General features: G+C 43.8%; 1 protein-coding gene across 1 annotated transcript in view; it reads left to right on the top strand.

Annotated features, from left to right (window-relative positions):
* Positions 1 to 467: 467 nt before the first annotated feature.
* Positions 468 to 21,801, top strand: part of LOC146351713 (cytochrome P450 2J2-like) — a 40,667-nt gene continuing 19,333 nt past the window's right edge. Inside the window, exons 1-4 of the mRNA XM_084842095.1 lie at positions 468 to 635; positions 6,448 to 6,610; positions 11,178 to 11,327; positions 16,164 to 16,324. Of these exons, the coding sequence (XP_084698221.1) occupies positions 468 to 635; positions 6,448 to 6,610; positions 11,178 to 11,327; positions 16,164 to 16,324 (642 nt within the window). The remainder of the gene's footprint in view (positions 636 to 6,447; positions 6,611 to 11,177; positions 11,328 to 16,163; positions 16,325 to 21,801) is intronic.

Below are 21,801 nucleotides of genomic sequence, written 5' to 3'. Positions count from 1 at the left end.
ATGTACTATATTTTCAACTATAAAAATAACCACTGTCCTAACAAAATCTACAGGAGCAGAACAATAATAATTACAAAGTAAACAAGCGGGAACATCATGAAAGATAACTAACTCACAGAGCCCATAGCAGGACATAATTTTTTTTTTTAGTGCAGGAGAAACCTGCACTGTGTAAAACAATTATAATGGGCTGTAAAACAATTAACTATTTTAATAACATGTACACTCATAATGGTGCAATATAACGAAATAATTATTATTAATAATATAATACAGGCCTGGCTGACCAGATTCCTACTTAGTTATAGTGTCTGATGATTTACTGTCTTTAATAAATGGCATGTATAAAAGGGTGTTAGTAGAGAAAATGAGAGAGGTGGCAATGTTTCTAAGGAAAGCAAATGCCAGCAGAGAAAGACCATTCAAACCACAGAGCTACACCAGAAAAGCACACAGAAAGTGGAAGTATGGTGCAGACATCGGCATCTTTGATTACTGCACTTCCGAACCTGATCCAGCGCTCCCTGAAACAGCTCTGGTCACTCAGACCTCACCCTCCTGGACCTTTGCGGCTTCCTCTCGTTGGAGGCATGTGGAGGTTTGGGGTCAAACTCTCTCACGATACTTTCATTAAGGTATTTCTTTCAAAATAATTAGTCAGCTGATGAGGAGAATGTGTGAAGAGGGTTGTGAATTATTTTCTTAATTTGGAAACTGGATAATAAATAATTAGAATATGTAAAATCTAGGGAACTTTAAAATTTTAGGTGGAAAAAGAATCTTTTTAATGATACGTGTGGTCATCTTTCCAGCAAAAATATGGATGATTTTAAAGTTGGTCTGTATCCTGTCATGAATTTAATTATACTGGCAATAATCAGTTCAGTAAGGTTAGTTTTCTCAGATTTCCAGTCAATAAGCCAGGAATTCTCTCCTGCTTGGTTACATCTGCAACAACAACTATTCAGCAATAAATAGCTGCTAGTCCTGATGCTACCTCTGGTATCAGCCGCAGTATGCCTATGTACACTAGTTGCTGGGGAACATGGGCAGGAGGGTGCTGTTGCACTCATGTCCTGCTTATGGTTTCTCACAGGTAGCTGTTTGGCCACTGTGTGCACAGATTACTATGCTAGATGGACCTTTGGTCAGATCCAGCATGGCTCTTATATTCATATGTATTATTTTTTTAAAAAAATCAAACTGTGAAAGAATTGTCCAAATGAATGGTTATATTCATTGTCTGACATAAAAATTAATGATACCCATTGACTTCTGTGGAAGCAAATAAAGGGGCTTCAGTTGGTGACACCATTAAAATGGAACAAAGGTTAGCCACCAGCCACTTGCCATTGAGAGAGACCTGATGCACTGGGAGAAGATGAGGTACTTGCAATTATGGGTAAACCTGCCCTAGCATCCTAGTGAAGGTACAAGGGTTCTTTGAGATCCAGTAGCCCTCTTTGATGGTCTAGTGCAGCCTTCCCAAACCTGGCACCTTCCAGATGTGTTGGATTACAATCCTCATCCTCCCCAGCCTGCTGGGAGGGCATGGTGGACATTGTAGCCCAACACACCTGGAAGACAACAAGTTGGGGAATGCTGGTCTAGGGGCAGCCTTTTACTGGTTGAATGGCTAGGGATGCCTTTTGTCGGTTGAATCTGACATGCCAGTTGCACCACCTTTCTAGGAAGCCAGGATCTCACTACTGTGATCTATAACTTTGTATCCTACTGCAATGCACTCTCCAAGGGGTTGCCCTTGAAATGCTTCAGAAGCTACAGCTAATGTGGTGGCACATCTTTTGATGGGTGTGAATTGAACTGACATGACCACATTAAACCATATTTGTGGCAACTGCAACAGCTCCTCCTTAGGCTTCTGTGACCAATTCTATGCTAGGTAGGTAGATAGAGAGATAAATTAATCCTTTCTGTCTATCCATCTATCATGAAAGCCTCTCCCCATATGAGCTCATCCAGATACTAAGGATCTCTATGGGAAACAAGCTCATTGGTAGCAAACAGCGTGGTATTTTTAATGGTAGCTCTGGGTCTAGGAAATGGCCTACTGTAGGAGGTGTGATAGTGTAACCCACTGCTATATTTTTCTTTAAGAATTCTGAGGAATATTCCTGCACATGCTCAGTAAAGGAGTGAGATAGGGAGTGGCCACCATTTTAGGCTGTTACCAAAATGCAGTGCAGAAGAAGCTTGCTTTCTCCTCTCTGTAAGACCCTGAACCCCTTGAGAGAGGTTAGTAGGGAGGTTTCCTTTTGATTTTTTTTTAAAGAACCGTTTTTTTTACAAACACTATGAGTTCCTTGTTGTTTATGTTCTTTTATATTATATAAAGGACTGTTTAACAAGTTGTTCCTGTGTTGCTGGATCCTGGTCCATTTTTTAGAAGATTGCTGTGGAGCTGAACTGAGTAGAGACTATTTTCTTTCTTTGGCCAGCAGAAAAATCAAACTTCATTGAGAGAGGAAGGTGTTGTGGACAGGGTCAACAAGCTGGTCTGTGTGAAAGCTCTGAAAACAAGGTATAATGGTGAAGTTGGTGACAATGTGGTTGGGCGCATCACAGAGCTTCAGCAGAAACAATGGAAAGTTGAGACCAATTCCAGGCTGGATTCCATCTCGCTCCTTTCTTCCATGAATATTCCAGGCGGGGAACTGAGGTGAAGATCTGCTGAGGACCAGCTGGCCATGAGGGATTACCTGCAGGAAGGGGACCTCAACAGTGCTGAGGTCCAGGCAGTGTTCTCTGATGGGGCAGTATCACTGCATACCTGGAGTCTGAAATATGGAAAGCTTGGCCAGGTAGTGCTAGTCCAGGTTTCCCCATCCCTTATGAAATGGCCAAAGACTCACTTTCATGACTTGCCCTGTGTGGCTTCTGTTCTCCTTGGCAACAATGGGTTCATCTGGATCTCTCTATGAAGCTTGATTTTTCTGCTGGCCAAAGAAAGAAATCAGTCTCTACTCAGTTCACTCCAGCTCTGCAGCAATCTTCTAAAAAATAGACCAGAATCCAGCAACACAGGAACAACTTGTTAAACAGCCTTTTATATAATATAAAAAAACATAAACAACAAGGAACTCATAGTGTTTGTAAAAAAACACACACGACTCTTTAAAAAAAGCACTGGTTTATACATTCAAGTACAGAAAGGAATAAAAGTTACTCTTGCAATCATTCTTCATTCAGCATTCATAGTATATGTCAACTGAAGTGCTGCCCTGACCCAGAACTCAGAGCAAGCATGACACACCCTTCAGGTCCCAGGAGCAGAGACAGGCCTTGAAGCTTGGGCATGCCCTACCCCATGTGTTAAAAATGGATTTCATAGGATTTAAGCTTTCCTTTTGGTTGTTAGGGTCCTCCAAACCATCCCCCTTGTGCATACTGCACTTCCCCCACATACGTAAGATGTTAGATTTCCTAATTCTGCTTACCCTTATCCTGTTTATACCTATGACATTTGTCATGTCTTTGTGGTTATAGACAGCAACTCATCTGGCTGAAATCCCTCCACTCTTCCATTTCCTCTGGGATCATTCTAGGCTATTCCAGGCCATCCTATGACATGCCAATGTCTAGTTTTCTTGTTGATGTTCAGTCTTCCCATCAAGGATGAAGAGCTTTGGCTTAGATACGTATCTGCTGCTGAAGCTTAGCTGAAGGTCTTGTTAGCTCAAAGCAGACCCATATGGCTGTATAACCTTTTGCCTTTTTAAAGCTGCTGCGTTACTTGAGCTTTATAAGATGTACCTGTCCGATCCTTCAAATGGTTTGTTTGTCATTTTAATATTTGACTGTAAACTGCTTTGAGCTTCAGAAAGGCAGAGTAGAAATGCCATTGATAGATGTCAGTAAGCATTTGCTCCCGCCCAGCCGCCCAACGCTACCTTAAGTTAGACCCTTTATTTTCTTCCGTTGAGATGCATGCCTTCCATTGACTTCAGGGGAAATGGTAACGAGGCTACTTTGAATGCTTAGGTAGTTCAGTGCTCATGAGTAGTGACGGGCAAACACGCCCCAGTCAAGCTTGCTTTGGAACTGGGCTTAACAAATTGAGCTATTTTCCAAAAAGAAGAAAAAGGAAAATAGCTCGTGTTTCTTCAAATTTGGACCCCGCTGACAATATGATCAAGCGCATAACAGGGTCTGAACTAGTGCCCCAACACGCACCCCCAAGCGTCTGTACCTTGATTGGTTCTGAGTTACCAGGGCTGAGAACAGCAGTGGCAGCAGTGCTGGTGGTGAAATGGACGTATTGCTTAAGGCTGCCCTTCCCCTCTAGCACCTATTCTGATGCTGCTGTGACTATATCCCAGCTGCCAGAGGCCCTAGGAAATGTAGCTTTCCCAGGCCACATGAGTCCTTTGTATGGACATCAGATGCCCTAGAAACTATATGCCCCACAGTTCCTAGAGCCCTAGAACATGTAGTTTCTATTCCAGCCAGTGGAATTGAGAGCTGGTGTAGTGTAGTGGTAAGACTGTTGGACTGGGAGTCGGGTGATCCAGGTTCTAGTCCCCACTCGGCCAGGGAAGCTCACTGGGTGACTTTGGGCCAGTCACAGACTCTCAGCCCAACCCACCTCACAGGGCTGTTGTGATGATAAAATGGAGGGGAAGAGGATTATGTACACCACCTTGGCTTCCTTAGGGAGGAAAACAGTGGGATAAATGTAATAAAGAAATAAATAATAAAGAAATATTCAGATAACTGGTGAGCCTTGGGAAAAATCCATTTCCTGGGGTCCCTGGCACCTGGGAAGCTGCCACAGAAGCATTCCAGGAGATGCCAAATTTATTTCCAACCACTTTCCTAATATTCTAGCATATACTTTGTCTTTTTCACAGCTGCCATGTACTGGGTTTCCACTTTCATTGGGCTATCCACCATGACCCCAAGACCTCATTAGTCACTATGTTCAATCAGAAACTCCATACAAAACAAAATAGCAAAGGCTTGCAAACTTTGTATCTAAGAAGGCTATACCAAACATTGAGCAAAAACAGCCCCCCAAACTGCTCAGTAAGGACTGAGCATGCTCAACTGACATGGAAGGCTGACTGTTGGGGGAAAAGGTGACAATGGTGGCAGGGAATGCCGTGGCCCCCTGAACAGGAGTGTTCCACACTGCCACGTTTTGTTGCGGCTCCCAGTTGTCAGTCTCTAATGCTGAATCTGCTTCACCAGCAAAATCGAGACCACAAAAGTACCAGCAGAGGCATGGTTTTTGAGCGGATGTTCTATCTGTTGCCTAGAACTTCCAGCTAGGTGACCTGTCATTATGAGTTTATAAACAAACTTATATAAGCGGCTGCATTAATCCCTCTCCATTTTTACTGCTCTGGTATTTCCCAAGCAGGCCCTAGGCAGTGGTGGTACCAGGGTTAAGGAGGCCCTGGGGAAGATGTTGTCTGCCTCCACCCACTCCTGGGTGTTTCCCTAGTGTCTGCTCCCCCTCACCCCCTCACCCCCAGCACACACACAGCTCTTTTGCTCCCCCATGGCACTTTCTCTCTTCGCTCTTCTTTCTTTCTTTCTTTCTTTCTTTCTTTCTTTCTTTCTTTCTTTCTTTCTTTCTTTCTCCTTCCTTCCTTCCTTCCTTCCTGAAGAGTTCAGGAGTGCTGCAGATCCACTCAGCATCTTGATTTTCCCTGGAGCAATGACGATGCCAGGGGCAACAACAGTTTCCCCTGCAGTGTGCCCATCCTCTTCTGAAAGGTTTTCCTTTTTTAAAAGATGTGTGTGGTGACTGCATTTAGGGGCTCTCTGGGTGGTGGGCCCCAGACCTGCGCCTGGTGGTCTGCCTCTATGGCACTACTATCTCTGAGTTACAGTGCACATGGCCTCTACCAGCCCATGCCTTTCTCAGCTGCACGCATGCTTCTCACACCTGCCTCACAGGTGGCTAAATCAGGCAGGCAAAGATCAACACTTGCATCTTTCTTTTGATTCTCTTCTCCTGCAATAACCAGCTCATTATCAGTCCCTATCACTTGCACTGAGGTTGTGATTAAGCCACGAGGAAAGTGGCTCAATCCTACAGTGGCTGCAAGACCTGTTAAGTGTCTCTAAGCCACCAATAATATAGTCTGCTAAGGGCACAATCCTATGCAGGTTTAGACAGAAAAAACTCCCAGCATGCCCCAGGCAGCATAGGTGGCTGGGGCATGCTGGGAATTGTAGGACCTTTTCTGTCTAAGGGAATTGGTGGGGGTGAAGCATTTTCCTACTTGGGCAGTAAGAAGGGGCTTTAGCAGTGACTGGCTATGTTGCTCTGATGGGAGTGAGTTGGAGAAGCTAAAAAAATTGTGTGTGTGTGTGTGTTGAAGCTGCAGAAGTGAGGAAGGCTGAAGTTCATGTATTAATTTGAAATAATCTGTTTTAAATCTAACATTTATCGTCTCTGTTTTGATCCAATGGCAGCTGGCAAAGCAATATGGAAACATTTACACTATATGGATAGGGTATAAACCTGCAGTAATTCTGTCTGGATTCCAAGCAGTGAAGGAAGGCCTGATCAACTATTCAGAAGAGTTCATTAACCGACCAGTGACCCCTTTCCTTGAAGTTGCAGGAAAAGAAAGAGGTGTGTGTTGTTGAGAAGGGCAAGGGTTTTTTTTCCTGGTCTTTTCTCCAGTGAATCGTAGGGCCAATCTACACTTATGAGGTTTTTTTTGCTTCCAATGAGGTTTCACTGCCCGTCTTTCACACTACACAGTAGCCGCCTCAAATTAGAACTGGAATTTCCTGCTTCTGTGCTCCCGCTTTCAATACCCTAATATCCTGGTATTTCCCCTTAATGTGCTCTGATTTTCTGCTTTCGCTACCATATCTGGTCATAGTCCCCTCCCCAGCCTGTCCATATACAGTGGTGTTTGTATTTCCCTCCTGTCCAATCACAGCTCTCGACGGCCCCATGTCGTCTTCTGGCTACTGATCGCATAGCTTCCTCAGCACTCAATGGTTCCTCAGCAACAAGCAACAAGCTGGATGTGTGCACGTTTGTCTGATCTCAGAAGCTAAGCAGGGTTGGCCCCGGTCAGTAGTTGGATGGGCAACTGCTTGGGAATCAAGCTTCCTGCATTGAGCAGGGGGTTGTTCTATCCCTTCAAATGAGACTAAGTTTGACCCCCTCCTATCCCCCGCTCGGGATGTTTTTTTTAAAATTAAGGTGTTCTCTTCGAAGAATCGTGGCTTCTCCACGATGTTTTTTCCCCCCTTCTAATTCAGGCATGATCTTTGAAGATTCGAAAATTTGAACATCTGAAGCCTGATTCCCAGGCAGTCACCCATCCAACTACTGACCAGGGCCGACCCCGCTTAGCTTCTCAGATCAGACAAGCGCGCACACATCCAGCCCTTTGCTTGTTGCTGAGGAAACATTGAGTACTGAGGAAGCTATGCGATTAGTAGCCAGAAGACAACATGGGGCCATCGAGAGCAGTGAGCGTGGTGGGTGTGGAATCAGCAGAAACAGGAAGAGTTTCTGATCCTCCAATGAGAGCCTCCATCTTTAAGAGCAGGAAAACAGCACAGCGCTCGAGTGTGAACTGAGCTTGCGCATTTGATGAAGCACTGCTATGGGGAAAATGGGTGAGTGTGGATAATCATGTTTTAATGCGAGAGCATTTAACCTGACAGGAACCGAATTCATTGTGATGGCAAGTGCAATGTAGTTCAGCCTGTAGAGAAACATAAAAAAAAAGAACAAGGGAATTCTCTAAATGTTTTGATCAGCTAGAGATTTCTTCAGCAGGTGAGCTCTGGAAATAACCTTGGCAGATGTTATGGATTTGGCCTTTGTTGAGTGTTTTCACTCTATAATTCCAGTATTTAGGAAGCCTTTGGCTTCCAGTTAACTACCCATAGCTGATCAATACACTTCAAACAAAGTGTACACCAAAAATTGTTTTAGGTGGATTCAATTTTGGTTTTGTACTAACAAGAATTAGTAAAGGAAAATCTTTTTGACCTGTTTTTCTTTTTTATTTGAAATGCTTGTACCATCACATCAAAATATAACTTGCATAACATAATATAAACACATTTCTTGTTAAACAGAGCTTTACTAAAGATTCTTAGATCTTAAGAGCTTAACAGGAAGTAGAATTTCTTAAACATTTCTTGTTCTTATACTTTGAGTCCTAAAAGCTTAAAAAGGAGAGATCTCATTCTATGTTCCAAGTTCGCTATTCAATACTGAATAGGCTATTCAGCTGACAGGTACACAGCCCTGATGAGCTTCTAATAAGAAGCTCTTGTGTTCTAAAATCAGCACATATTTATACCATTTTTGTGTAGAAATTACCTCATAGCTAATATTATCTATTGTCCCATAAATTAGGGCTCACAGTCTTAATTATCTCATTGTTATTAAACATTCCTAAAAAAATTAGAACATATAAAAAGGCTTACATGCAAAACATAACATAAAATCCTTTCAGGCTAGATAAGATCAATTTTGAATTATACGTTTGAGAAGTAAACTCCTTCCCCAAAATTTGCCAATTAAACCTAAGTCTATACATTTTTCTAGACATCTCTTTATCAAGCTTTTTCATGTATAGACCTTAAACCATGTTTTTTGCTTATTAACTGATAAGCAAAAAGTTTAAGTACACCTTTGACTTGGAATACTACAGGCTCACACCTGTTCATTACTCAAATAACTTTTTGGCCCAAGTGATAGGGCTTTAACTCAGCATTTTCTCTTTAGATACAATCCAGGTCAACTTGACCTTTATTTTTTATGCCAGTTACACAGAATTCATTGTGAACCTGCTTGTGAACATGTATCTTTTATTTATTTATTTATTTATTCATTCATTCATTCATTCATTCATTCATTTCATTTCTATACCACCCAATAGCCAAAGCTCTCTGGGCGGTTCACAAAAATTAAAACCAAACAACACACAATAAAACAATTTAAAATATATAGAACATTAAAACCACAATATAACAATACAACCACAATAAAACCTAGCAGCAGTGCAGGAGTTTAAAATACAGATTTAAAACAGCAAAGCTAAAAATTTAGAAAGCTAAAATGCTAAAATGCCTGGGAAAATAAAAAGGTCTTCACCTGGTGCCGAAAGGAATACAATGTAGGTGCCAGGCGAACCTCACAAGGGAGCTCATTCCAGAGCCGGGGTGCCACAGCAGAAAAGGCCCTCCTCCTAGTAGCCACCCACCTCACTTCCTTTGGCAGGGGCTCACAGAGAAGGGCCACTGACGATGATCTTAAGGTCCGGGCAGGCACATATGGGAGGAGGCGATCCTTCAGGTAACCTGGCCCCAAGCCGTTAAGGGCTTTGAATGTTAACACCAGCACTTTGAATCGGGCCCGGAAATGGACTGGCAGCTAGTGCAGCTGGAAAAGTACTGGAAAAGTATCTTCCCTTTAATATAATGATAACTTTTTTTTTTACTTATTTACATTTTAAAATTCTTAATTATTCATTAATATTTGGCATTTGCATTTCATAATAAGGGATCTTATATTGCTTTAAGACAGGTAGTTTAGCATTTTTCCGATAGTCTTCTCAGCAAATCTAATAAAGCAGAATCAGCTATTTTCTATAATCCAGGACACAAGAATTGCCCTGCATTTGCCATCTATGCTATTTGGCTCTGAGGGTGCTCCAGACAAAGCTATTATTGTACAATCACCCTACCTCACTGACATAATTTTATAATGGGACCAGATAATGTTGGCTTCAATTTGTAACCTGCCTGTATTTTTCCACCACTTCTTCCATCTTTTTCTTATGAGAAAAACATCTGTTTAGAAGGGAAAAATAGAATAGCTGTACAATACCTTTTGGTTGTTCGTGTTAGGAACACTTTGCCTAGAATCACCCAGAGACTGCCACGTAATCTGGGGTCTTGAGGCGGTACTGAAAGGGGGATGTCTTGCTGGCTTGAAAAGAGTAGAAGTGACCCTTCTGTACATAAGGAACAGGGTGGCAGAGGGCATGTGTGAATTGGCAACATCCCATGGCATCCATTTTGTGTCCACAATACTCCCTCAACATTCCAAATGTGCCCACTGATCCAAAAAGGTTAGAGACCTTAAAACTACTAAAGGAAAAAATCCTGGTGTTTCCCACAGAAAACATGTAAAATGTTGACATCACACTTGTGTACCTGCATATTTAAATACCACTGTACACCTGTCTGGGAAACCTAGTTCAATAAAGTTTCCCACATGGATGTACACCGGCGTTTAAAGATGTGGGCACATTCATGTGTGATGCCCACATATTGTTGGATGCAGGAAGTACCAGTGTAACACCAGTGTGCCCCATAGCAATACTAGTGTGTGGATTGCCCTGAGATGGCACATACACTTTACTTGTGGGGAACTCTACTCTTCTGTTGCATGTCTTGCACTAGAGCATGAAATGGGATGTTCAAAACTGCTTGAGGGGAAAAATATATTGAGTGAACCAACCCTGAACCTTAAAGGCATTGAAACTGGGAGAGAATGAAGGCCTTGTGTCTCATTTAGATTTTCTGAAACCTACTGTGCTGGCCAGTAGGGGTGTACAGACTACTTACCCCATTCCACTGGGGCCATCCCCTGGGGGGGAGGTGATCCATCCCTCCCCCCCGGAATCCTCCCCGACCAGCTCCGCTCCGTGGGGAGCCCGCGGAGCCACCAGCCGGGGCCACCTGCAGCCGGACTTCCATCTGCTCTGGGCTGTGGCCGCCATTTGCGTCCCTGTCGTAGCCGTGATAGGCTATGTATATATTTATGTAGCCTATCACGGCAAAAGGCAGGGACCCTAATGGAGTTAATGGCAGCTGCAGGCTGGGGCAGCCGGGGCAGCAGCCGGCCGACAAAGGTAGGCTCCATCCTGGGGCAATTCAGCGGGGTGGCGGGGGGGATTGCTCTGTTCCACCACGGACTCCGGGGAGCTGGATTCTAAAGAATCCAGCCTCACTGGAGTCTGTGGAGGAATTCTCTAACATCCCTACTGGCCAGTATGAACAACATTACCTTTTGCTAGACTAATACTGCATCAGCCTTGCATTTCTTTGGTTCTGAAGGAATGGGTAGCTCTTGAATTCACAGGCATGAGCTGCACTACATTTGGAATTTGATTTTTTTGCAAGCATTAATTTCTCATTCATTCTGATGGCCTCAGGTATTGTACTTTCAAACGGTCACACCTGGAAGCAGCAGAGACGGTTTGGTGTAGGTACTATGCGGAAGCTGGGACTGGGGAAGAAAGGCACGGAGGATGAAATAATAGAAGAGGCCCGTGAGCTTGTGGAGATCTTTGCATGTGCGAAGGGTATGTGATCCTAGGCGATGATGCAGGCATGTGTCCCAGTCTGCAGAAGTCCTTGTATGATCTATCTGCTTTTTGTTAGTGATTGCATGTGTAAATTAATCTAAGCCTGCATTTTCAGAGTGCTTCAGATAGTTGGTTGGTTTTGGTACAACAGACTAACATAGCTAACCCCCTGGAACTCGAGGTGAAAGTTTTTCCAAGTGTCAAACTCACTGATTCAGCATGTCTGATACCTTCAAGGTGCCAAGTTGATCCCTGATTAGTGGAAGCCCAAATGACAGATAGAGGGATTCTTCACATGGAGCTTTTCTCCTGCTATTGAGATTGCTCACTCATGGAAGTTTGCAGGTCCTTCAGATGACGTTGTCAACCTCTCGGGCATATCCCACACAAAATGACCTCTATTCCATTTTTTTTTAAAAGATCGGAAATAATGAGCTATCAAATTACAGCTCTTGAGTTCTGCTTGAGGTCCCTCAGTGAAAAGAGGAAAACTCACAATAAGAGGAGCTAGACCACAGCGCCATCTAGCAGCTGTATAATGAAACATATCGAAGACTCAGATAAGGGGGAAAGGGAGGGGGAGGAAGCAGTGTAAAGGGAGCCCGTCATGATTCTGCATTTAAAATGGAAGCAGAAAGCCCTGTTATAATTGTGGGATTTTAGGCTGGTGTAGAAATGCTCAGAGTCTAGCAGGATCAACACAGGTGGCCATTGAAATGAGTGACGGTGGGACCAAAACCCCTCAAAAGCTAAAATTTCTTCTGAGGCATTCTGTGATGGAAATGTGCTTCCCTGATACATTTTTTTAAAAAAACTTAAGATCATGGCATCTGGCCCCATCACTTCCTGGCATATAGAAGGGGAAGAAATGGAAGCAGTGACAGATTTTATTTTCTTGGGCTCCAAGATCACTGCAGACGGTGACTGTAGCCATGAAATTAAAAGACGCTTGCTCCTAGGGAGGAAAGCTATGGCAAACCTAGACAGCATAGTAAGAAGCAGAGACATCACCTTGCCGCCAAAGGTCCGTCTAATCAAAGCTATGGTTTTCCCAGTAGCAACGTATGGCTGTGAGAGCTGTATTAAATCTGTATTTTAAATTCCTGCACTGCTGCTAGGTTTTATTGTGGTTGTATTGTTATATTATGGTTTTGATGTTCTATATATTTTAAATTGTTTTATTGTGTGCTGTTTGGTTTTAATTTTTGTGAACCGCCCAGAGAGCTTCGGCTATTGGGCGGTATAGAAAATAAATAAATAAATAAAAATAAGTAAGAGCTGGACTATAAGGAAGGCTGAGCGCCGAAGAATTGATGCTTTCGAACTGTGGTGCTGGAGAAGACTCTTACGAGTCCCCTGGACTTCAAGGAGGTCAAATCAGTCAATCCTAAAGGAAATCAACCCTGAGTGCTCATTGGAAGGACAGATACTGAAGCTGAAGCTCCAATATTTTGGCCACCTAATGCGAAGAGAAAACTCCCTGGAAAAGACCCTGATGCTGGGAAGGATTGAAGGCAAAAGTAGAAGGGGACGGCAGAGGATGAGATGGCTAGATAGCATCACCGATGCAATGAATATGGACTTGAGTACGCTCTGGGGGAGAGCGCAGGACAGGAAGGCCTGACATGCTATGGTCCATGGGGTCACGAAGAGTCGGACACGACTGAACGACTGAACAACGACAACAATCACAATCCAACACAGATATGTGTATATGCAGGGAAAAACTATGTGCATTGCTGCCTGTTTCATTGAAGTTTCCAGCTACTCAGACTGCTGAAGAAGGGAGCCTTCTAGAAATGCAGCTTCCTAGCAGAGCGAGTGGCAAAATGTCTGACAGTGTGTGTGCTTCTTTGCTCGCCCTACCCAATCCGGGTCAAGAACCTATATAGCCTTTTGGAATGGAACCTGAGGCAGTGAATCCACCCTGGATTTCTGTTAGAGCTCTAAAGGAGCTATCCAAAGTGCTGAACCCTATCCTCAAAATGGTTTCAGCACCTTGGATAGCTCTGCTAGAGTTTGACTGGTTCTGTCTGAAACCCAGAGCAGAATCACTGCCCCATTGAAATAGGAGCCACCAGCCTCCGCTGACCTGGAGCAGTATCTTTCTGCTTCTCCCCTAATATTAGGATTGCAGAGCCCAGAATTCTCAGATGTGTCCCTGGCCCCCATCCAAGAACGGCGTGGGTTCTCTCAAGGGAGAGCTGTGCACACAGCTGATGGTTTCAAGCACTTTCCCCACCTCTGCTGCTAAGTAGGGATGGACAAATCTGTCCATTTGGGTTCCCCCCACATTCATTTGGTTAAAATTTCACACTGTTTCCATCCTCTTTATGAAGAAATGTGTGGATTTTTGGTCAGCTCTTAACAAAAAATGAACCGAATTAATCTTTCACCCATCCCGTCTGCCAACAGTGCTGGAGACTCAAGCTGCTGCTTTCCAGCTATACTGAAGCTGAAGCTGAAATATTTTGGCCACCTAATGCGAAGAGAAAACTCCCTGGAAAAGACCCTGATGCTGGGAAAGACTGAAGGCAAAAGGAGAAGGGGACGGCAGAGGATGAGATGGCTAGGTAGCATCAGTGATGCAATGAATACGGACTTGAGCACACTCCGGGAGAGAGCACAGGACAGGAAGGCCTTGGGTGCTATGGTCCATGGGGTCATGATGAGTCGGACGTGACTGAACGACTGAATAACAAATGCAGCTCGCCAACTTGGCAGGATGAGTGGCCAGAGCAGAATCCCCAGCTGCTTGTGCTGGTCTCATTCCTCCATGGCTGCCTCATGCACACGTAGTCCTCTTGCAGCATGGCCTTTATCAGAACTGCTGATAAACGGTTTAAACGGAATCCTTTTAATATTTGGGGTTGAAGTGTAATACATGTTACTTATTGTCCTAATATAGAAATAAAACTGTAAGAGATCCCATCGGAGGAGGAAAGAATGTGATACTGGCAAGAACCAGGTAGCTTCGTCAACTGCCTCTTCCTGAGACCATCTGATGAGTTCCAGTTCACTGGTTTAACACCAGAAGAGACTGGTTCTGTTTTGCAAGCTGAGGATAAGAGTCCTCCAGGATCCTGTTAGCTGGATATGAATGGCTAGGGAGTAAGAAGATTTAGAGAACAATCCTAGACAGCGTCTTGGGGGGACATAGGATTGTTTGGTTTCTGGGATCCGAAGTTGGAAACAGGGCTGCAGTCTCAGAGCCCAGAAACCACACTCCCCGCTTCCCCCCTTAGCCAGCGCAGTTCTGGCTATGTCTTTGTGCTCGGAAATGAAGTGCAGAGATGGGGAAAAGGGGGTGGTCCCAGAGGCAGGGAGGGGAGGAGACCAGGGAAGCTGTGTTATGCAGCTTCCTACACTCGCCCCAGCTTCCTTCCCTCTTGCTCAGAAATACTGCGGCTAGACAGGCAAAATCGCCTGTTTAGCGAAAATGCAGGGCAGCCCAAGTATGGAGGCTGCCAACTATCTCCATAGGATGGCGCCATTAGGATGCTGGGAGTTGTAGGCCTTTTCCCGTCTAAACATGTACAGGATTGCACCCTTAGCAGCTGTTAGGAGACAAAACCTGGAAGACTGTTTATCATTTTAGTCTGGGAATTGTGCAATTGATCCTTGCTGGTTTTGTTAATCACAATAACAATTTCAATTAAGGTTGCAATTAGCACAATAAGTAGGAAGAGTGCAACGAATGTTGATTCATTTTGAGAATGACAGAAGGTACAATTAATTAGTAGGTTTTGTCTTGGGTGTCTAGGCAACATATTCTCAAGCTCTGGCAATATTTTACAGTTCACAGCAGTTAATTAGGATGACGCATGCAATTAACTTTGGACTGGATCTAAAGGTGATTTGCATGAGTGGAAAGTCACTTCTGCTTGCACAAGATGGGCCTCTTAGATTCTGTTAATTTATGTGTGCATATAATTAAAGGGACTGTGCAATTATTACCATGTTCCAGGATCTTTGAGCAATTCATTTGTTTAGATTACAACTGGAGATACTTGATGAGAAATGTGCAATTGTACATAAGGAACTCAGCTGAATGGGAGAGGGATTATTTAAATGTCCCATCTTTCTATAAAAGGATGCCTTGTTGTTGTTGTTGTTGTTCCATTTCCATTCCTTATTTTTGGCTGTCTTAGTTTACGTAAATATTTACGTAGACTATTAGGGCGAAAATAAAGGGGAACGCAAATAGTGCCCACTATGCTATTTGCATTCCCCTTTATTTTCGCCGTAATAGTCTACGTAAATATTTACGTAGACTAAGACGGCCAAAAAGAAGGAAATGCAAATGGCGGCGGCTGACGCGTTTGTTTTTTTTTAACCCAGCCGTGATAGGCTATGTAAATCTTTACATGGCCTATCACGTCTCTGTAAAAAAAAAAAAAAAAACAACCCCTCCAGACTGCAAATGGTGGCGGCAGCAGCTGGTCGGAAGCTGGAGCCGCTGCCGCCCGGAACATTCGCCCCATGTAAGTCTCGTCCTGTGGGGGATCCGTGGTGGGGTGGTGGGGGGTGGCAGGCTGTTCTGCCACAGATTTTGGGGGGCCGAATGCACTGGCATTCGGCCTCACCGAGATCCGTGACGGAATTCTCTGACATCCCTAGGTTTTGCAGGATTTTTTCTATTTTTAAATTAACTAACTAACTAACTAACTAACTAACTAAATACATTAAAATACATTAAAATACATACTAATGATCTCCCTTTCCTTTACCTACTCCACTGTAAAATACCAATATTAATGGGAGAAGCAGAATTCAATATAATTTTATCTTAATGTTAATTTCATGTTAATGATCAAATATCTTTGTTTGCAGGGCAGCCACTTGACCCTTTGTTAGCCATCACTAATTCAGTCTGCAATGTCGTATGTGCTGTGGCTTTTGGACACCGTTTTTCCGTTGAGGATGAAGAATTCCTGAAACTGATGAATGCCGTTCAGACCAGCTTAACATTCGGAGGCAGCTTTTTTCATGGTGTGAGTCAGCTGAACCATCAGCTTACAGATTGGGGTGTGCCTGGAGAAGAACCTGAAGGGGAAAGGGTGTGAATGGTTGTTGCTTACAGCAGCCACTGGTTCAGACTGTAGCTCTTTCTTCAGACCATCTTAGTCTCTATACAAATAGGGACCATTTTAAATCATATTGGGTAAACAAACTTGGTTTAGTTTTAATGATAACCACTTTACTTAATGTAAAGCCACCATATGAAACAGAGAGGGGGAAGGGGGACCTGATTACAATAGGGCATGAACACCTCCTTTGATGCAGAGGATTATAGGTGCACCACATTGGTAGTATTAGTGCAACTGGCTACACACAAGTAGGGGTCTCACAAGGAGAGGGTGTATTCCACAATGCATTTTGTGAGCCCATTTTTCCTGATTACCACTTGGCTTCAGGGATTTCCTGTGGCTTATTAATTTTTTTAATACAATTGGTCAGGTCAGATGCTGTCCCTCTTTCAGGGTACTGTCTCAACCAACATTATTAATTATTTGCCCGTTTCTATTTTGTTTGTTTGTTGTTGCTACATTTGTGCTGTTCAGCCATGCCCCTATCTTTTAAACAGAAGATGAACCCAGAATCCCACCACTTATCATAGAATCATAGAATAGTAGGGTTAGAAGGGACCTATAAGACCATTGCCCCTTCATGGATCACTGCCTTGTTGTGGCGAAGGGGCTTGCGTAACTCAGTGAAGCCATAAGCTATGCCGTGCAGGGCCACCCAAGACGGACAGGTCATGGCAGAGAGTTCTGACAAAATGTGGTCCACTGGAGAAGGAAATGGCAACCCACTCCAGTATTCTTGCCAAGAAAACCCCATGGAACGTATCACAAGGCTAAAAGAGATGACGCCGGAAGATGAGCCCCTCAGGTCGGAAGGTGTCCAATATGCTACTGGGGAAGAGCAGAGGGTATTTCCAAGTAGCGCCAGAAAGAGTGAAGCGGCTGGGCCAAACCCGAAAGGACACTCAGCTGTGGATGTGTCTGGTGGTGAAAAGAAAATCCGATGCTGTAAAGAACAATATTGTTTAGGAACCTGGAATGTCAGATCAATGAATCAAGGTAAGCTGGAGGTGGTCAAACATGAGATGGCAAGATTGAACATCGACATCTTGGGAATCAGCGAACTAAAATGGACAGGCATGGGCGAATTTAATTCAGGTGACCATCATATCTACTATTGTGGGCAAGAATCCCTTAGAAGAAATGGAGTAGCACTCATAGTCAACAAAAGGGTGGGAAAAGCAGTACTGGGGTACAATCTTAAAAATGATAGAATGATCTCAGTACGAATCCAAGGCAAACCATTCAACATCACAGTAATTCAAGTCTATGCCCCAACCACTGAGGCCGAAGAAGCTGAGGTTGATCGGTTCTATGAAGACCTACAACACCTTCTAGAACTAACACCAAAAAAAGATGTCCTCTTCATCATAGGGGATTGGAATGCTAAAGTAGGAAGTCAAGAAATCACCGGGATAACAGGCAGGCATGGCCTTGGTGTACAAAATGAAGCAGGACAAAAGCTAATAGAGTTTTGCCAAGAGAACATGCTGATCATAGCAAACACTCTTTTCCAACAGCACAAGAGGCGACTCTATACATGGACGTCACCAGATGGTCAATATCGAAATCAGATTGATTATGTCCTTTGCAGCCAAAGATGGAGAAGCTCCATACAGTCAGTCAAAACAAGACCTGGAGCTGACTGTGGCTCAGATCATGAGCTGCTTCTTGCAAAATTTCGGCTTAAATTGAAGAACGTCAGGAAAACCACTAAACCATTCAGGTATGACCTAAATCATATCCCTGATGAATATACAGTGGAGGTGAGGAATAGATTTCAGGGATTAGACCTGATAGACAGAGTGCCTGAGGAACTATGGACGGAGGTCCGTAACATTGTTCAGGAGGCAGCAACGAAATCCATCCCAAAGAAAAAGAAATGCAAGAAAGCAAAGTGGCTGTCTGATGAGGCTTTACAAGTAGCTGAGGAAAGAAGGGAAGCGAAAAGCAAGGGAGAAAGGGGAAGATATACCCAACTGAATGCAGAGTTCCAGAGAATAGCAAGGAGAGACAAGAAGGCCTTCTTAAATGAACAATGCAAAGAAATCGAGGAAAACAACAGAATGGGAAAGACTAGAGATCTCTTCAAGAAAATTGGAGATCTCAAGGGAACGTTTTGTGCAAAGACGGGCATGATAAAGGACAAAGAAGGCAGGGACCTAACAGAAGCAGATGAGATTAAGAAGAGGTGGCAAGAATACACAGAAGAACTATACAGGAAAGATCTGAATGTCCCTGATAGCCATGATAGTGCGGTCACTGAACTTGAGCCGGACATCCTCGAGAGTGAAGTCAAGTGGGCCTTAGGAAGCATTAGTAACAACAAAGCTAGCGGAGATGACAGTATTCCAGCCGAGCTATTTAAAATCCTAAAAGATGATGCTGTTAAAGTGCTGCATTCAATATGCCAACAAATCTGGAACACTCAACAGTGGCCACAAGACTGGAAAAGGTCAGTTTACATTCCAATTCCAAAGAAGGGCAACGCCAAAGAGTGTTCAAACTACCGCACAATTGCGCTCATTTCACATGCCAGCAAGGTGATGCTCAAAATCCTACAAGCTAGGCTTCAGCAGTATGCGAACCGAGAACTACCGGAAGTACAAGCTGGGTTTCGAAGAGGCAGAGGAACTAGAGATCAAATCGCCAACATTCGCTGCATCATGGAGAAAGCAAGAGAATTCCAGAAAAACGTCTATTTCTGCTTCATTGACTATGCTAAAGCCTTTGATTGTGTGGATCACAACAAACTGTGGCAAATTCTTAAAGTGATGGGAGTACCAGACCACCTTACCTGTCTCCTGAGAAACCTGTACGAGGGTCAAGAAGCAACAGTAAGAACCAGACATGGAACAACCGATTGGTTCAAAATTGGGAAAGGAGTACGACAAGGCTGCATATTGTCACCCTGCTTATTTAACTTATATGCAGAGTACATCATGAGAAATGCCGGGTTGGATGAATCAGAGGTCGGAATTAAGATTGCTGGGAGAATTATCAACAACCTCCGATATGCAGACGATACCACCCTAATGGCAGAAAGCAAAGAGGATCTAAAGAGCCTCTTGTTGAGGGTGAAAGAGGAGAGTGCAAAAGCTGGTTTGAAACTCAACATTAAAAAAACTAAGATCATGGCATCTGGCCCCATCACTTCCTGGCATATAGAAGGGGAAGAAATGGAAGCAGTGACAGATTTTACTTTCTTGGGCTCCAAGATCACCGCAGACGGTGACTGTAGCCATGAAATTAAAAGACGCTTGCTCCTTGGGAGGAAAGCTATGGCCAACCTAGACAGCATAGTAAGAAGCAGAGACATCACCTTGCCAACAAAGGTCCGTCTAATCAAAGCTATGGTTTTCCCAGTAGTAATGTATGGCTGTGAGAGCTGGACTATAAGGAAGGCTGAGCGCCGAAGAATTGATGCTTTCGAACTGTGGTGCTGGAGAAGACTCTTACGAGTGCCCTGGACTGCAAGGAGGTCAAATCAGTCCATCCTAAAGGAAATCTACCCTGAGTGCTCCTTGGAAGGACAGATAATGAAGCTGAAGCTCGAATATTTTGGCCACCTAATGCGAAGAGAAAACTCCCTGGAAAAGACCCTGATGCTGGGAAAGACTGAAGGCAAAAGGAGAAGGGGACGGCAGAGGATGAGATGGCTAGATAGCATCACGGATGCAATGAATATGAACTTGAGCACGCTCCGGGAGAGAGCGCAGGACAGGAAGGCCTGGCGTGCTATGGTCCATGGGGTCACGAAGAGTCGGACACGACTGAACGACTGAACAACAAATAAGACCATCGAGTCCAACCTCCTGCGCAATGCAGGAATCCAAGTCAAAGCATCCCTGACAAATGGCTGTCCAGCTTCATCTTGGATGCCTCCAGTGTGGGAGAGCCCACCTCCCCGCTAGGTAATTGGTTCTATTGTCATACTCCTCTAACACTCAGGATGTTTTCCTGATGTTCACCTGGAATCTGGCTTCCTATAACTCGACCCCATTACTCCATGTCCTGCACTCTGGGATGATCCAGAAGAGATGCTGGCCTTCCTCTCTGTGACAACCTTTCAAGTGCTTGAAGAGCGCTATCATATCTCCCCTCAGTCTTCTCTTCTCAAGCCTAAACATCAGTCTTCACAATCTTGTCTCATGGTTTCCTCAGTTCTTCTTGGAGCACATTTTTCAGCATGCTGCATCTCTTATTTATTGATGAAAGATCATAGAATGGTAAGGTTGAAAGGGACCTGTAAGACCATCGAGTCCAACAATATAGTTGCATCCATATACAGATGCATTTCTTGTGGGGGCAGGTGAGTTGTGATGGCTAAATACTCCCTCCTGCATGCACCCACACATCTGTATAATCTGAATTATTTTTAGATTAATTTCACAGATGTCCACTGCATATAAAGAAAAAGCAAACTGGATTAGAACTGATGTTGCCCAAAATTCCCATAAAAACTAGGCAAAACCAATAGAAGCAATGTATTTTGGAAGGGCTTAAGTGTTCACAAAAACTGACCGATGCTCTTATGAACCCTGTAGTCATTGTACTAGCAGAGGGAGAAATCAGTTCAGTTCCAAACTCAGTTTTCATTTGTATATTTTCAGTGGGGCAGTGAATCCTCTCCGAGTTTCAGTCAGAATCAGTCAGAACTCTAAAGGAGCTATCCAGAGGGCTGAACCCCATCTCCAAAATAGGTTCAGCATCTTGAATAGCTCCTCTAAAGTTTTGACTGCAACCCAGAGCGGATTCATTACCCCACTGAAATAGGAGCCACCAGCCTCTGCTGGGTGGTGGTGATGTTTTGCTTTATGTATTTAATTAAAAGGTTTATAATCCACCTTTTGGGGTAAACAACAAAACTTAAAACCATAAAGCATAACAAGAAGAAAAATGATAAAAGCAATGATAACATCAGAATGAACTATCGGGTTATGATAACTCCGTTATGAACAATGGTCCCAGTAGAGTCCTAGTTCAATTACAGGCCAGAGTAAACAAGTGAGCCTGTAGGCCCAGCTTGAAGGCCTGTAATGATGGGCCTTGTTTTCATTTTCTGCTCAAAAACATCCCTGCCTACCCCAACCAGCTACCTCACCCATAGGGAAAAAGATACTGGGTTCCTGTTTCTTTTCCCTCGGTGGAGAGAAAAGTAGCTGGGGGAGCAATTTTGAGCAGACAAGTAACAGGCAGAGAGAGAATTAAGCAGCTTCTTCCCAAGTCATCCCCCCACTGAAACTTGCAAGCTCGCACAGCTGTTTTTGGCAGGGGGAAATGTAAAGATTGCTCATGTGGTTCCTCCATATCACATAGTTTGTTCCTAGCTTGGTCTCTTGCTCCATATTTTCTAGCTTTCAAAAATAAGCCAGAATAGGATG

This window comes from Heloderma suspectum, chromosome 3 (genome assembly GCF_057233095.1).
Source record: "Heloderma suspectum isolate Gila_16-S chromosome 3, 16-S_ref, whole genome shotgun sequence".
NCBI lineage: Eukaryota > Metazoa > Chordata > Lepidosauria > Squamata > Helodermatidae > Heloderma > Heloderma suspectum.
This window is presented reverse-complemented; position numbering and strand designations above follow the sequence as displayed.